Source organism: Panthera uncia (genome assembly GCF_023721935.1).
Source record: "Panthera uncia isolate 11264 chromosome A3 unlocalized genomic scaffold, Puncia_PCG_1.0 HiC_scaffold_12, whole genome shotgun sequence".
In the NCBI taxonomy this organism is placed as follows: Eukaryota; Metazoa; Chordata; class Mammalia; order Carnivora; family Felidae; genus Panthera; species Panthera uncia.
In genome coordinates, this window is record NW_026057579.1 from 121423 (window position 1) to 138241 (window position 16819).

Genomic DNA, 16819 nt, shown 5'->3' on the forward strand with positions numbered 1-16819 from the left:
AGAAAAATCATGATGGCTATCATAGAAACAGTAAGGAATCTCCAATTCATACTAAAATGAGTATGTAAAAGTTCAGTGAGAAACAGTATTTTGTCTCAAAACAGTGTTTTGTCTGTATATAAGGTATTTATTGATTTCAGGGAGAAAATAGTAAGTTTGCAGTGATGAAGCCTGACAGACGCTACCTTAACTAACATGTTAACATCTCGGGGACAAATTGATGTTAGGTGCCTTCTTCTGTGATGCACTGAGAACATATATCATTTCTGTGGTATTATTACCAAGAATGTATAACTGAAATTATGCATTATAAGATATAACACACACACACACACACACACACACACACACACACACACACGAGATACTCTTCAAAATGTAAAGGTCATTTATAAAATGTAAAACCCTTAAAAGACAAGGTTTGAGGGGTGCCTGGGTGGCTCAGTCAGTTAATTGGCCGACGTCGGCTCAGGTCATGATCTCGCGGTCCATGAGTTCAAGCCCCACGTTGGGCTCTGTGCTGACAGCTCAGAGCCTGGAGCCTGTTTCGGATTCTCTGTCTCCCTCTCTCTGCCCCTCCCTCGCTCATGCTCTCTCAAAAATAAATAAACATTGGGGGGCCTGGGTGGCTCAGTCGGTTAAGCAGCCGACTTCGGCTCAGGTCATGATCTCACGGTCCGTGAGTTCAAGCCCCGCGTCGGGCTCTGTGCTGACAGCTCAGAACCTGGAGCCTGTTTCGGATTCTGTGTCTCCCTCTCTGTGACCCTCCCCCGTTCATGCTCTGTCTCTCTCTGTCTCAAAAATAAATAAACGTTAAAAAAAAATTTAAAAAAAAGACAAGGGTTGAGGAGTTGTTTCAGATTTAAAAAATTATAAGTATGCTTCATTTTAATCATAAAGAACAGTTTTCAGAAGTCAGATTTTAAGATGTGTTTTTTCTTTTACTTCATAAGAGAATCCATTAACTGCTCTTTGACATCAAGGATGGTATCTTACCTCACTTATGTATCCCTAGGTCAAAGCATATTGTTGGACACAGAGAAGGCATTTGTGTTTATTTTAGTTACATTGAGTTGAATTCTGCTCAGGAAAAAAAATAATTTTATTTGTCTGTTTATTTATAACATTTAGGAAACCATACAAGCAGCATTTGAATCTGCCCGATTATATGCATCTACGTTTGAAAAGTTCCATATATTCTTCAAGGAAAATGAAAGTCTTGATTTACAAGCTCTTAAACTTCAAGAACCTGGTAAGTTTTCCATTTGTCCTTACTAATTATTTTTGAGAGGGATATCGAGGTTTATAGTAGTCTAGTTTCTGTTTATTGGTGTATAGAGACAGAAATGATGACCAAAAAAAGTTGGCCTGATAAAAGACAAGTTTATTCATTTCTGGCTTATTTTCTGTAGAATTACTTTTTACCACATCCTCATAGTTGGTATGATTTGATAAATTTACTAAGATTATCTTAAATTTACTAAGATAGATTTAATTTATCCTGGAGAATGTGGCATGTGCACTTGAGAAGAATGTATATTCTGCTGTTGGATGGAATGTTCTATGTATGTCCGTTAAGTCCATTTGTTCTAAAATGTGATTCAATTCCATTTCTTTGTTGGTTTTCTGTCTGCATGACGTATTCATTGATGATAGTAGGGTATTAAAGTCCTCTACTATTATTGTATTCTTGTTGATTTCTCTCTTAAGAGCTGATAGTGTTTGCTTAATACATTTCAGTGCTTGGATGTTGGGAGCATATATGTTTATGATTGTTATATCTTCTTGATCTATTGGCCCCTTTATCGTTACATAATGGTCTTTGTCTCTTACGATTTTTGGCTTCAAGTCTATTTTGTCTGATATCAGTATGGCTACATCCACTTTCTTTTGGTTACTGCTTGCTTAGAGTATTATCTTCCACCTCTTCACTTTGAGTCTATGTTTTTCGCAGCTGAGATGAGTCTTCTGAAAGCAGCATATAGTAAGGTCTTATTTTTCAATCCAGCCACCCACTCTGTGCCTTTTTATTGGTGAGTTCAATCCATTTACATTTAAGGTGATCATTGATATATGAGGACTTACTACTGCCATTTTATTTTTGTTTTTTCGTTGTTTTGTATCTCTTTCTCTCTCTTTTTTTCTTTGTATTTTCTGTTTACCTTTTTAGTTTGGTGGTTTTCTATGATGAATTGGCCTGTTTCTCCCGTGTGTGTGTGTGTGTGTGTGTGTGTGTGTGTGTGTGTCTGTCTTTGCTTTAAATTTTTGTTTTGTGGCTACTGTGAGGTATTGTATAAAATGTCTCATAGATAAAATAGTCCTTTTTCTGTTAGTAGTAATTTATCTTCATTTGCCTATACAGGTTCTTTTATTTTCCTCCTCCCCTTCTATATTTATGTTGCAACAATTATCTCTTCATGTTCTGTGAGTTTGTTGCCAAATTATAGTAGCTATAGTTATTTTTAATGCTTTTTTCCTCTAACCTTTATACTATAATTGTTTAACACCCTATTCTAAAATAGAGTTACAGTTTTCTGATTCTATTTATCACCTTACTCAAAGTTTCGTGTATTTTTTCATTTCAGGTAGACAAAAGCTCCTTTCAACATTTCTTGTAAGGGAGGTCTGGTAGTGATGAATTCCATTCACTTTTATTTGTCTTAGATCTTTATTTCTTCTTTATATCTGAAGGGTAACTTTGCTAGATAGAGTATTCTTGGCTGGCAATTTTTGTCTCTCAAATACTTGAATACATAATTCTATTCTCTCCCAGCCTGTAGAGTTTCTGCTGAGAAATCTGCTCATAGTCTAATGAATCTAGTAGTTCCTTTGTAGGTTACTTTCTTTTTTTGCCTGGCTGCCTTTAAGATTCTTTATCGTTGACTTTTGAAAGTTTTGTAATAATATGTCTTGGAGATGGTCTTTTTGTATGGAGATAGTAAGGTGATCTATTAGCTTCATGGATTTGTATGTCTAGTTCTTACTCCAGGTTTGGGAAGTTCACAGCCATTATTTCTTTAAATAACCTCTCTACCTCCTCTTTTCTTCTGGTGTACCCATTATTCTGTTGTTGACTCTCCAAATAGAGTCTAACAATACTCATAGGGTTTCTTCATTTTTTAAACGTCTTAGGATTTTAGGAGTTATCTCTCCTTTTCCACCTGAATCAGTTCTAGTCTACTCTGTTTCTAATGCTTGGATCACTATTCTGAACGATAATTACATGATACCATGAAAAAAGACTCTGTGTTCAAATAAGTTTGGAAAATACTAGACCAAGCAACATCATACAGGTTTCCTTACCAGAGGACTTCTCAGATTACTTGATATCTCATTTTGTCAGTTCTCAAAAATGCACACATCTAAACCTTCTGAAATGAGTAGGATAGATAATTGTTGACCCTTTTTGTGTTATAAGGAAGCTAAAGCTCAGAAAGATTAAGTGACTTACACAAAGCCAAATATGGGTTAAAGACTTGAGTTTAGGTTTTCTAATACTACATGTTCTTTATGCTATGTCAAACTTCCCCTTATATTGAGGAGAGTAATTGACATGAATAAAGACAAGAATCAACACCCTTTTCTTTTTGGAAAAGGGTTATATAGAGAGAACAGGGAATAGTAAGGAAATCATTCTGACTCAGGTGGAAGAAGCACTTGGATATAAAGTTAGCTAACTTTTTACAGGCTCAGAGCATACAGGATTTTTAAAGACAAGCAAAGTAGTTTAGTATTGCATATGTATTAGAAGGAGCTGTTTTTGACCAACAGTATGATACAATTGTATTCAAAGGTAATCAGTCCTCCAGTGGTTCTAGATAGATTGGAGAAGGGAGAAAATGAAAATGGGAAGATTATCAAACTGCAGCTGTGGCGTATGGCAGATTCACATCAACAAACGCCTCAACCATGATGTACGAACAGGGTTGGCAGACAAGTGTTGGGAAGAGGAATGGAGATAACTTCAGCTATGCTCAATCTCTTGTATTTTAAACTTTTGTTGTAAATGTCCTCAAAATGGTTTACATGGAGGTGCCATGTGGAAGAACCCTTCAAGTAAGCCCAACTTCAAACCAACCTGACTCAAAAATCCAGTCCATTCCAGACTAGACCCTCTAATGCAGTTACAAATTATTTTTATCTTCCATCTCTTAATAGGAGCCATAAAACATATTTACATTATTGACTATTAGTTTTTTAGTATAAGATAAGATATAAAGCATTATGAATTAACATTTTGAAGTTATACGTGGAATTCTGCATTAGGAAAATAGCATTATAAATATGTATGTAAATTTATTAATGCAATGATTTTTACCATATTCATAATAACCCTTTAAAATTTGATATGATATATTTTATGCCTTATATTATAATTTCATGTAGATGTTAAGTTTTTTGGAGAACAACTGGAAAAATACCACAGACAGCACAAGGACGCAATAGCTCTAAGACCCACCAGAAATGTAGGATTGCTGCTCATTGATACAAAGCTGCTAAAAGAAAAACTAATTCCATCACCTTTGAGATGCTTGGAGGTAATTATGAACTAGGAAACATTTTAATTGTAGTCTGTATAATTATTTTATAATTTTTCCACCACAAATAGCCTATCTTTATTTTGTAGTATTGCAAATGTTTAAAATTAACATAACCTACTGAGCATCCTTAATATCTAGGAAAGGTCTCATATTCTCTCTGTCCCAAGCATAGTAGGCTTTCAGATGAGGGAAGGAAGGGCACTTACAGGCCTCAGAGTAGCCTCTTATTCCCCATTCTGTTTTTCTTTGTTGGAGCATTTCAACACTTCCTGCAGAAGAGATATTACTATAACAGCTCAGTGTCCCCATGGGAATGCTGGTTGAGGTCAAGTTTAGGACATCATTTCCTGCTCTGAAACTGTCCCTAAAGATCTGATTATATTTTGGTGAATTGTAGAGGTGAGGAAATTTGTACTGATCCTGAAATAATTTTGATGTCTTCCTTTGGAGCCAGGGTATGCCTATAATATTCTCAAATACCTCCAGTGAGACAATGGTATAGAACAGGGACTGGCAAACCATACCCCACAGGGTAAATCCAGTCCACCATCTGTTTTGTACATACAACCATGACAGTTTGCTTTTGTATTACCTATGGTTGCTTTCTCACTACAAGGGCAGAGTTGAGTAATTGTAACAGAGATGGTATGTCCTACAAATCTAAAATATTTACTATCTGATCCTTACAGAAAGCCTCTGCTGACCCCTAGTGTAAATGACAGAAGACAGAGCCAATATCTGCTAATTTAATTAGGATTTATTTAAAATATTTATTAAAGTGGCAATATTTAAATAGTTATGATTTACATTTTCTTTTTCTTTCCTAGGTGCTAAATTATATGCTTCCTCGTCAAAGCAAGAAAAAAGTGGATGCCATTATCTCTGAGGCACAAGATGCAGAGTATAAACTTGAATTTGTTCCAACTACCACCATAGAATATGTTAACAGCTTAGTATTTCTTGATGAAATTCAGGAAAGGGTAGGTTGATTTTTATATGACTCAACATTCCAGACCTTGTGGTAGGTAAGGAAAACAAATAAAAATTGAGGGACTGAAGGTCAACAACAGCTATCAAAATATTAGAACACTTTCAGACAATATAATTGAATACCCTACATCACAGCAATAATGGCAGCTAACACTGATCAAACTCTCACCACTAGTCAAGAATTGCACTAATTTTTTAAATATATATTACATTTTTAATCCTCACAAAAACTTAAGAAGTATAGATAATTTTTATTCTCATTCCATAGATGAGGAAAAAGACACTAAAAATGGTTATATTGTCCAAGATCACAAAGCTTGTTACATGGTAGAGCTGGGTCTACCCAGCTCTGGGTCTCTGACTGCAAAGTCAGTGCTCTCAATCATGGTTTATTGCAATTCTTCTTTGTGATCAATGATCATGGAATTGTAATCTATACATTGGTCATAATGGAAGTCTTGACCCTTAACCCATATCTGCATGATAGTCAAGAACCTCACCATTAGGAATAAAACCCAATTCAAACTAGCTTACATAGGGAGGTGGAGGTTGGGAGAGAAGAGTAGATATGGGACTTAAGTGGTGCCGGTGGTAGGGTCATCTCTCTCTCTCTCTCTCTCTCTCTCTCTCTCTCTCTCTCTATCTCCCTCCCTCCCTCCCTCTCTCTCTCTCTCTCTCTCTCTCTCACACACACACACACACACACACACACTCTTTTGTTGATCAGCCCACTGGCTCTTTCTCTCTCTTTCTCTCACACACACACTTAGACCTTTGTCTCCCTTATTTCTTTCTCTCTAGAAATTTGGTTTCCTCCTCACAGGATCTTCCCTGTGACAGGCAACCTAGCATTTAATCTCAGTTGTCATTTTTCATAAGCTTTCATTCATATCAATTGACATTTGAAATAGAGGTAAATTATTTTCTTAAATATCTGGAAATTGAAGATATGTTACAAATAAAAAATGTGCACTGAGTAAGATAAGTCATTAACCACTAGATAGTCTGTTACATATTTTTAACAGCAAAGGCTGTTTCATGGTCCCATAAAAGTAACCATTTTTGACATTTTCGAATTTATTTTTATATTGAAGTATAGTTGACGCACAACGTTATATTAGTTTCAGGTGTATAACCCAGTGATTCACTAATTTAAATGTAACAATTTTGTTTCTCATTTAAAGAAGCTCATCTTCACAAAAGGGCAGGTATTGTGGCTTTCCCTCAGATGTACATATATATTATCTCAGGAGTCTAGAGATGCCAATTTGTAGTCAATTTGTAGTCATTAAGGTGCTTTGGACAAATAACTAAACCTCAATGAGCTAGCTTAGGCCAAGGGGGCCCTATTTAAGGATTCAGTAGTATGGAACCCTACCCCTTCATCAAAAAGGTAAGTAGGCTTAGGAATTTACCAGAACCAGTAATGAGAAGACTGTAGGAAATCCAGGTAGTTCTTTCTCTCCAGCCTTTCTTTCTGCATCTCTCTACAGATCTGATCTGCTTCTCTTTCTCTACAGACTTGCTGCTTCTGCTTCTTCATCCCACAGCAGCAAACATGGCTGACAGCAGCTCCCAAGTTACATACTGCAAGTCTAGCCAGCCACCAAGAGAGAGAGAGAATCTCTCTCTCTCTCCCCCCCAATATTAATTTTCAATGTCTATTAAATGCATTCAGCTTCCCACCTCCATCCTGTTATATAAACTATGACAGGAAGTTAGGATCACATTGCAGAGGGTAAATTGCTCTCACTCTGTTGTTCCTGAACAGGAGACTTGATGCGCCATGCAGAAAACCCAGACTGTGTCCATCCCCACCAAGTTGTGTGTGCATTTCTGGGTGTTGTGTTGGGGAGGCAGTTTCCCTTAGGGAGACGTTCTCCATACATGAACAGTTTTTTTTGGAACTCAGAAAGTGTAGTGAACACCCACTTACAGAGGACAGGGGTTACAACAATGAGTAAACCTGCCTTCAAGGAGCTCAGAGTCTATAATGAAAGCAGATAATTATTATATAATATGTATAGGTACAGGATACTGTTGTAGGACTGGGAGGAGTTGTGGTCATTCTTGGCTATGAATCACAGAAGGCTTTGTGGAAGATGGGATATTCAAGCTATGTCCTAGAATACATCTACTCAGGTAGGATTCCAAGGAGAGGGAAATTGTGTGCAAAGACCTGAGGCAGCATGACAAGAGCAGGATGTGGCAATTGGTACACGATGGAGAAAGGGTGCTTGGTAGAGAAAGCAGATAAATTGTAGCTAAAGCTATATTTTTCAAGGATAGGAGAGAAGGAATGGATTCTAGTAAATTTATTAGTAGAATTGAAAGGACTAAGTGGGCAACTGAACGTGGGGACAGCAAGAGAAGTCTATGACTACTCTTGGATATCTTTCTGCAGGGAACAGGTATCACTAACCAGTATGAGTAGGGTAGGCCACATAATCACTGTCTGACCAGGCCAATTTTGAGAGTGAATGAGGCACTATTAATCATTCTGCCAGGATATTAAGTGTAAACCAAGACGCTCTCAGAGAAACATGGACATATGTTTATGCCAAGTATAGGAAGCATAGGGAGATGAACAGATCTTGGTGTACAGAAACCTAGTTCTATTTATTACTTGTTTAAGATGTTATTAAGATGTTCAACTTTGGGTTGTAAGTAACAAAAACTCACATAGTTAGCTTGGAAAGATGAGAACATTTATTCTACGTTTGCAGGGTTATCTTCTGGAATCCAAAGGCATGCATAGAGCCTAGCCTTAAAAAAGGATAGGAACTTAGAACTAGAGAAGCATAAATACACCAGAAAGGCCTTTCTCTTTCCATCTCTCATCTCTGCTCCTCTCTAGAATGCTGGTTCTGGAGGGGTGGGCCCAGATCAGCAGCATTAGTATCAGCAGGAAACTCAGAAATGTATATTCTCAGGCTCCACCCTAGATCTTCTGAATCAGAAGCTCAGGGGAAGGGGTCAACAATCTGTTGAGCAAGGTGATTGTGAATCTCAAGCTAACGGTTGGGAACCATTTCTCTAAAAGCCTCTCTGCAGTTCTCTTCTCATGTCAACGACATGCTTTGTTTCTACATGGAAACAAATGGCCTCTGCCAACACCTACTGTCTAATTCTTCCCATGTTCAGAGAGAGGGCAGACTCAGCCCAGTTCATGAAGTCCCAGTTTTGTGCTGCTTGGTTCAGCTTGTGGCCAGGAGGTTGGGTCAAGTTGTCCAAACATGGCTGCTCCCCATATAACCATGTGGCTGAGTGGAAAAGAGAAGGCTTCCCCCAAAACCGGAGAGTCCCTTCCCACAAAATTAGGAAAGGCACTGTCCACTGAAGGTGGGACATCAAAGCAAAGATGTTTAATAGTCAGTTGAAGGTAGTAGAAGTATTTATTAAAAGGATAGTGGGGAACACGCAGTCAGAACCATGACCTGTGCACGCCTCAGGAGCTGCTCTGGACAATCCCTGCTCAGCACACATGTCTGGAAGCTCAAATGTTACAACTAAGCACCCTGATGGTACATGCTGTCTCTGAAAACTAAATATTGGCACTTTTTACTGTTTAATGCTTGGCAAGAAAAAAGAGAGAGAGAGAGAGAGAGAGAGAGAGAGAGAGAGAGAGAGAGAAAATAAACAGTAATACTAAGTATTATAAGAGTAATACTAACTGTGGTCAGCTCTGAACAACCTACCTCCTGGGCCTGATTACTTGTATTGTAGCAATCACTGTATTTATCACTCAGCAGGGTTCAGCCAGTTTGATCGTAATGTTAAGCATATGCCTCAGGTGCTGGCTATGAATGTGTGATGTTCATAGTGCACAGTGGCTATCTCCTATTAGATAAAGCTGAAAGGGAATATAGGACTCTGATATATTTAATAAGCAACTAGTGTTTCTGTTTATTTAGATCGAAAGCCTTGAAGATGAAGGGAATGTAGTGATTCAAATGTACAAGCTCATTGAACAGTATCAGGTTCCCACACCTCCTGAAGACTTTGCTGTTTTCGCTACTATGAAGCCATCCATTGTTGCAGTTCGGAATGCCATTGATAAATCTGTGGGTGACAGAGAAACAAGCATTAAGCAGTTTTCTCTGCATTTGGGCAGAGATCTTGAAGACCTAACCAATGAAGTGAATGAAGTAAAGCTACACGCACAGGTAAACTAAAGCAGGATTAAAAAAAAAAAAAAAAATCTGTGAGAGGTGCCTGGGTGGCTCAGTCGGTTAAGCGTCTGACTTCAGCTCAGGTCATGATCTTGCAGTCCGTGAATTTGAGCCCCACATCGGGCTCTGTGCTGACAGCTCAGAACCTGGAGCCTGCTTCGGATTCTGTCTTCCTCTCTGTCCTTACTCCACTCACATACACTATCTTTCTCTCAAAAAATAAATAAGCATTAAATTTTTTTTTAAATAAGTAAAAATAAAAAAAAATCTGTGTAAAATTTGACTATTATATTTTAATTAAACTATTTAAGGATTATATTTCATTTTAATCCAATTTAACTTTTATTTTTTTGTGGTTTCATTCTAACCAAGTAACAATGTCTTTGAGCTATTTAAAATTGAATGTGTTTCTGAACCTCTAAGTACTGAATTAACTCCAGAACATTGCAAGTAAAGTGTATATATTTTCTTTTTCCTGACTTGTATTCATTATTTTGAAATGAGTGCTTTTATAACTTTTTAACATATTTTGTAGCTATTGTCACAATTTTAAAGTTTGCTTTGCTACATATTAGAAAATTCCCATTTAGGAAGAAGCATAATGAAGAATATTTGGTTAACTTGCAACAATTTTACTACCCAAAAGATACAAGGGGAATTTTTAAGAGATTTCTGGGTGATTCTTACCAGAAGCACGCATGAAAATATAATTTTGTAACGATCTACTATTTTGTTATTAACATTGACTAAATCTTATCACAGAAGTATAAACCATATAAAGTTATAATCAAATAAGAAAAACTGGGAAAATCTCAATGTCCATCATCAGAGGAGGAAGAAAATGTGTTAGGGTACATTTGCTCAAAGAAATACAATGCAGACATTAAAGATTACGATATACACTTATACATATTGACATGGAAACATAAAAGTAGCTAACATTTATTGTGCGTTTACTATGTGTCAGGTATTATTCTAAGGACTTGCTGTCATTTTTATTTTTATATGGAAACAGTCTTGTATTTTTCACCAGAAAAAAAAAACTGTAATGACTTTACAACTTCATGAATTATCAGAAAATGGAACACACCCAAGTATCCATTACTCATGTCAAGAACCATAATGTTACTGCTACCTTTAGGATGCCCTCTAACCACTAGCCCTTTCTTTCTTTCCAAAGGCAGCCACTACCCTCAACTCTAATGCTATAAATCAAGTTTGCCTGTTTATGAACTTCAATTAAATAGAATCATACAGTATGCCCTTTATTTGATTTTGTTACAGTCCTAAGATTCATCTGTGATGCTGTGACTGGATGTAGTTTATCTACCTTTGTTGCTAAATAGTATTTTAGGGGTGCCTGGGTGTCTCAGTTGGTTAAGCGTCCAACTTCGGCTCAGGTCATGATCTCACGGTTTGTGGGTTCAAGCCCTGCGTCAGGCTCCGGAGCCTGCTTCAGATTCTGTGTCTCCCTCTCTCTCTGCTCCTCCCCCACTCATGCTCTGTGTCTCTCTCAAAAATAAATAAACATTAAAAAAATTAAAAAAAATAAATAGTATTTCGTTCTATGCCACAATTCAATTATTCCATGGTTGATGGAAATTGGGGTTGTTCACAGTTTTTGACAATAATGAATAATGCCTCTTGGAACACTCTTATATATGTTTCCATGTTTTACTCATTTAATGCTCAGAGCACTTATAAGGTTTTATCATTTACCTTTTATAGAGAAGAAAACAGGGACAGGTTAAGTAACTTACCCAGGGTCACACAAATAACAGAGGGAGGAACCAGGATTCAAGCTTAGACATTCTACTTCCAATGGTTGATAGTCTGCTGTTAACTATATAAATGCATGTGGATTGCTAGAGAGAGCAAGTGCCAGCAAGTGCTTCCTGTGTGATCATGCATGATGCACACACACACAAGTGACAGCAGAGGTTCTCTCAGCAAGTGCTTCTTTCATAGAGGGTTTGGAATGAATTCATTATCACTCTTGAGCAAAGAACTACAACTTTAGTATTTTCATGAATGACACCATCTTGCTGTCAAGACCTCTACTCCTGCTGATGGAGGGAGTTGGAGAAAAAAACCTAAGTGTGACAGTTGATGATAACTCAGTTTATTTCAGTTTGAAATGTCCATTTCATTCTAGCTTGGTCTCTTTTTGATAGATTTTAATTCAATTCACAATGCCTCTCAGACATTTCTTCACCCCTGCTCTCAGCGTCTCCCACCTCTTGCTCCAGAAGTGGGAGTCTGAATTTCCTCTTGGTGGATGGAGGGAAGGGGCATCCAGTCCTCTTGCTGCCTTTTGGACCACAGGACTTCCAGTGCAGTTTGGCTGGGCTGGGCCTGGTTGTCCCAGGCAGCTGTTAGCTGAGGCTCTTTCTTGGTTCTTTAGGTACCATGTTGACCACTGCTGCTGTAGTCCATCATTTCTACCATAGTCTACAGTCTCAAGTGATCTATCACCTTCTTATCCTGACCTCAGACTGCTTCTGGTCCACCAGTCCTTGTAGCAGTTCCCATCACTAGATTCAAGCACTTGAGAACTTCATGATCCACTACGTGCCATACCAAGCTAGGAGGCACCAGAGTGTCAACACAAGGCCCGTCTGCCTAGACACTTCCCTTAGCTGTTTCTAGAACATGTTGCCCTTTTGAGTGCAGTATCATACTGAATCAGAAATTAGCCTCCCAAGCTGTGGCTATAATGGTTCTGATTCTTCCAATTTCTCAGATTCTCCCAAACCTAGTTAGGTGCTTCTTCTTTGCATCTGAACCTTTTCATTCCCATTCACTGGACAGACTTTCAACCCCAACAGGTCAGGCAGAAAACTTACGTCTGACCACTTATTCTTTATCTTCTCTCTTCCTACCTCTCAGAAATCAAAGGGCTTTCTATTTCTGTTATTGTAAAAAGAAAATTTCCCTTAGATAATGTCCTCTTCCTTCTTTCCCCTATTGCGTGCATCTCTCCTTACCTGAAGTCTTGTTGAAGTGTAGGAAATGAAGTAGAAGAGGGAAAATATATTAGGTCCTATTGAAAACCAATGGTGTCCCCATAACACTTCTTTATACATTTTTATACTTTTCACGATGTACATATATTGTTTTTAAATGCAAGAAAAACAGCCACTTTATCATTTTCTAAAAATCAGAGTGAAAAGAATTAGAAAAAATATTTTTGGAAGTGTTTATGAATTCACTTAATGGTCCATATGAAAAAGTAGGAATGACTAATCAAAAATTATCTTAATTTTACAGGATCCACAGATCTTAGATGTTACTGCTGACCAAGACAAAATAAAGCTCATGTTGCACGATCTGCAGTTGGTTCTAGATGATCTTCAAAAACGTGCATTTCAATATAAATCCTATCAGAAGAATTTTAAGGTAAGAACAGCTCTACACATCTGTTTTTAAAACATATGCATAGAAATGGCATTCATGCACAAACACCCTCAGCAATGTAGTTCTAAACATTCAATGTTGGGATGCCTATGTGCTAGGCACTGTGCTGGAATGGTCTGAAGTGCAAATATGAAGTGTTCTCTGAATTTGAAGTGTTTAAAGATTAGTACACATGAGAGATAAAATATCTTTCTTAATATAAAATAATGATGAATTATAGATAAACTCTCAGACCAGGGACTACAGTTTCTAGGTTAAAATATGTATGTTCTGGGCGCCAGGTGGCTCAGTCAGTTAGGTATCAGAATTCAGCTCAGGTCATGATCACATGGTTCATGGGTTCGAGCCCCACATCAGGCTCTGTGCTGACAGCTCAGAGCCTGGAGCCTGCTTCGGATTCTGTGTGTGTGTGTGTGTGTGTGTGTGTGTGTGTGTGTCTCTGCCCCTCCCCTGTTCATGTTCTGTCTCTATCTCTCAAGAATAAATAAACATTAAAATTTTTTTTTAAATAACAATAAAAAAATAATATATGTAGGGGCACCTGGGTAGCTCAGTCAGTTGAGCATCTGACTTCGGCTCAGGTCATGATCTCACGGTCTGTGAGTTAGAGCCCCATGTTGGGCTCTGTGCTGTCAGACAGTTCAGAGCTGGAGCTTGCTTTGGATTCTGTGTGTCCCTCTCTCTCTGCCTCTCCCCCACTCACGCTCTGTCTCTATCAAAACATGAATAAACGTTAAACAAAATTTTTTTTAAATATATGTATGTAGATTTTTAATTGTGGTCAGTTAAAACCCTTCTAGTCTTTCTTAAGTAATAATCGAGCTTCTTTTACATTCCTGGGTGTGTTATGATTCCATGAATATTGCCTGAATTGCCCTGGTTTGATGTGCCAGTTTAGTGAAACAAGAGACTTTGGCTAAGCCAGGGGATAGGATCCTAAAAAAAAGGGTAGGTTTCAAAGGCTAAATGATATGCCTCAAAAAATGAAGAGAAATGACTAAAAGCTATAAGTGCCAAAGAGACCAAAAAGAAGGGAATGGAAAAGAAAAGATTCCTAGGGTCAAAACCAGGGAACCACCAGCAGTGAGAGAGGTGTTGTTAGTCTCCCCAATAGTCTTGGAGGAATGACTGGACCTCACATGGGAATGTACCTATTTTCCAGAGCCCCAAATTGATGGCCAGCAAGTTTCTGAGGAGCTCTCCACTCCAGAGCCCAGGGCTTGGTGGGGGCAATCTGCAGAATAATGACTGTGGCACTAGACAATGTGACTGGTGCAGTACTTGAGATTTGTACATTGGAAAACTAGGATTCAAAATTGTTCCCAGGTTAAGTTAACTAATCTACAAGATAGGATAGTATACAGTAGGAACTGAGGTACCAAGGAAACACTGCTTGATAAAAAGTTATAACTAACAGGTGGGCACTTCTTGGCTCAGAAGGGATAGCATTGCTTGAGACAGAGCCTGAAATAAAAGTGTGTCCCCCACTTTCTACACTCTGTATCTATACTTGATTAATTCTTCTTTCATGATCAATTCAGGTCTCACCTTCTTTCTGCAGCTCTCAATCATTTGGGAGATAGGAGTGAAGACCTAACTGGCCTAAGAAATTATTTCTAATTCTTATTTAAGACAAGGCTAGATCCCTAATGTCAGGGTGATGTTGGATCCATAAAATGAGTTTGGAAGTATTCCCACCTCTTCAGTTTTCTTCGAAAAGTCTGAGAAACTAAAGTAGACATCCAGATGGCCAACAGGCACATGAAAAGATGCTCAACGTCGCTCCTCATCAGGGAAATACAAATTAAAACCACACTCAGATATCACCTCACGCCAGTCAGAGTGGCCAAAATGAAGAAATCAGGAGACTATAGATGCTGGAGAGGATGTGGAGAAATGGGAACCCTCTTGCACTGTTGGTGGAAATGCAAATTGGTGCAGCCACTCTGGAAAACAGTGTGGAGGTTCCTCAAAAAATTAAAAATAGACCTACCCTATGACCCAGCAGTAGCACTGCTAGGAATTTACCCAAGGGATACAGGAGTACTGATGCATAGGGGCACTTGTACCCCAATGTTTATAGCAGCACTCTCAACAATAGCCAAATTATGGAAAGAGCCTAAATGTCCATCAACTGATGAATGGATAAAGAAATTGTGGTTTATATACACAACGGAGTACTATGTGGCAATGAGAAAGAATGAAATTTGGCCCTTTGTAGCAACGTGGATGGAACTGGAGAGTGTGATGCTAAGTGAAATAAGCCATACAGAGAAAGACAGATACCATATGTTTTCACTCTTATGTGGATCCTGAGAAACTTAACAGAAACCCATGGGGGAGGGGAAGGAAAAAAAAAAAAAAAGAGGTTAGAGTGGGAGAGAGCCAAAGCATAAGAGACTCTTAAAAATTGAGAACAGACTGAGGGTTGATGGGGGGTGGGAGGGAGAGGTGGGTGGGTGATGGGTATTGAGGAGGGCACCTTTTGGGATGAGCACTGGGTGTTGGATGGAAACCAATTTGACAATAAATTTCATATATTGAAAAAGAAAAAAGAAAAGTCTGAGAAAGACTGGCATTAATTCTTTAAATGTTTGGTAGGATTCACCAGTAAAGCCATCTGCTCCTGGAGCCATCTGCTTTTGGACTTTTCTGTGTTGGGAGGTGTTTGATTATTGGTTCAATCTCCTTATTTGTTTTTGGTCTATTTAGATTTTCTATTTTTTTCTGATTCAGTCTTGGTAGATTATATGTTTCTAGGAATTTGTCCATTTCTTTTAACTGAATTAGTTTGCTGCCATAAAATTGTTCATAGTAGTCTCTTATCATCCTTTGTATTTCTATGGTATCAGGTATGGTATTTCTTATGATTTTATTTGAGTATAATCTCTTTTTTTCTTAGTTTAGTTGGATGCTTGTCAATTTTGTTTATCTTTTTTGAAAAACCAATTCTTAATTTCTTTGATCTTTTCTATTTTTCTAGTCTCTATTTCATTTATTTCTACTCTGATCTTTATTTCCTTCCTTCTACTAATTTTGGGCTTAGTTTGTTCTTCTTTTTCAAGTTCCTTGTTGTGTAGAGTTGTTTAAGATCTTTCCATTTTTTTAAATATATACATGTATCACTATAAACTTACCTCTCAAAACTGCTTTTCCAGTATCCCAGAGGTTTAGACATCCTGTGTTTCCATTTTCATTTGTTTCAAGATTTTTTTTTTTTTTTAAGATTTTTTTTTTAATTTCTCTTTGATTTCCCCTTTGACCTACTGGTTGGTCAGGAGTATGTTGTTTATTTTCCAAATGCTTGTAAATTTGCCAGCGTTCCTCTTGTTGATTTCTAGTTTCAAACTATTGTGTTTGAGAAAGATACTTGGTATGATTCTAATCTTAAATTTGCTAAGACTTGTTTTGTGGCCTATCATATGCTCTGTCCTGGGGAATGTTCCATGTACACTTGAAAAGAATGTGTATTCTGTTGCTGTTGGATGGAATATTCAAAGCCTTAGCTTATCACAAGGCTCAGTTTCTGTGCAAACAACCCCCCTGGGGGTTTGCCCACTTCTAAGCCAAGTCAGTTTTAATACACTTCTCATGAAAACAGCTTCTTCAGATTTTCTTGCAGTCTTTCTCTTTATGGGGTTCATATACAGCCCACAGGGTCAGAAGGAAGTAAGAAACTAGGCTGTTCTTTCCATCTTA

General features: G+C 37.8%; 1 protein-coding gene across 1 annotated transcript in view; it reads left to right on the top strand.

The window, feature by feature from the left end:
* DNAH6 (dynein axonemal heavy chain 6) overlaps window positions 1-16819 on the top strand; it is a 217528-nt gene that overhangs the window by 44695 nt on the left and 156014 nt on the right. Inside the window, exons 12-16 of the mRNA XM_049652036.1 lie at window positions 1132-1252; window positions 4387-4538; window positions 5369-5521; window positions 9446-9697; window positions 12974-13102. Of these exons, the coding sequence (XP_049507993.1) occupies window positions 1132-1252; window positions 4387-4538; window positions 5369-5521; window positions 9446-9697; window positions 12974-13102 (807 nt within the window). The remainder of the gene's footprint in view (window positions 1-1131; window positions 1253-4386; window positions 4539-5368; window positions 5522-9445; window positions 9698-12973; window positions 13103-16819) is intronic.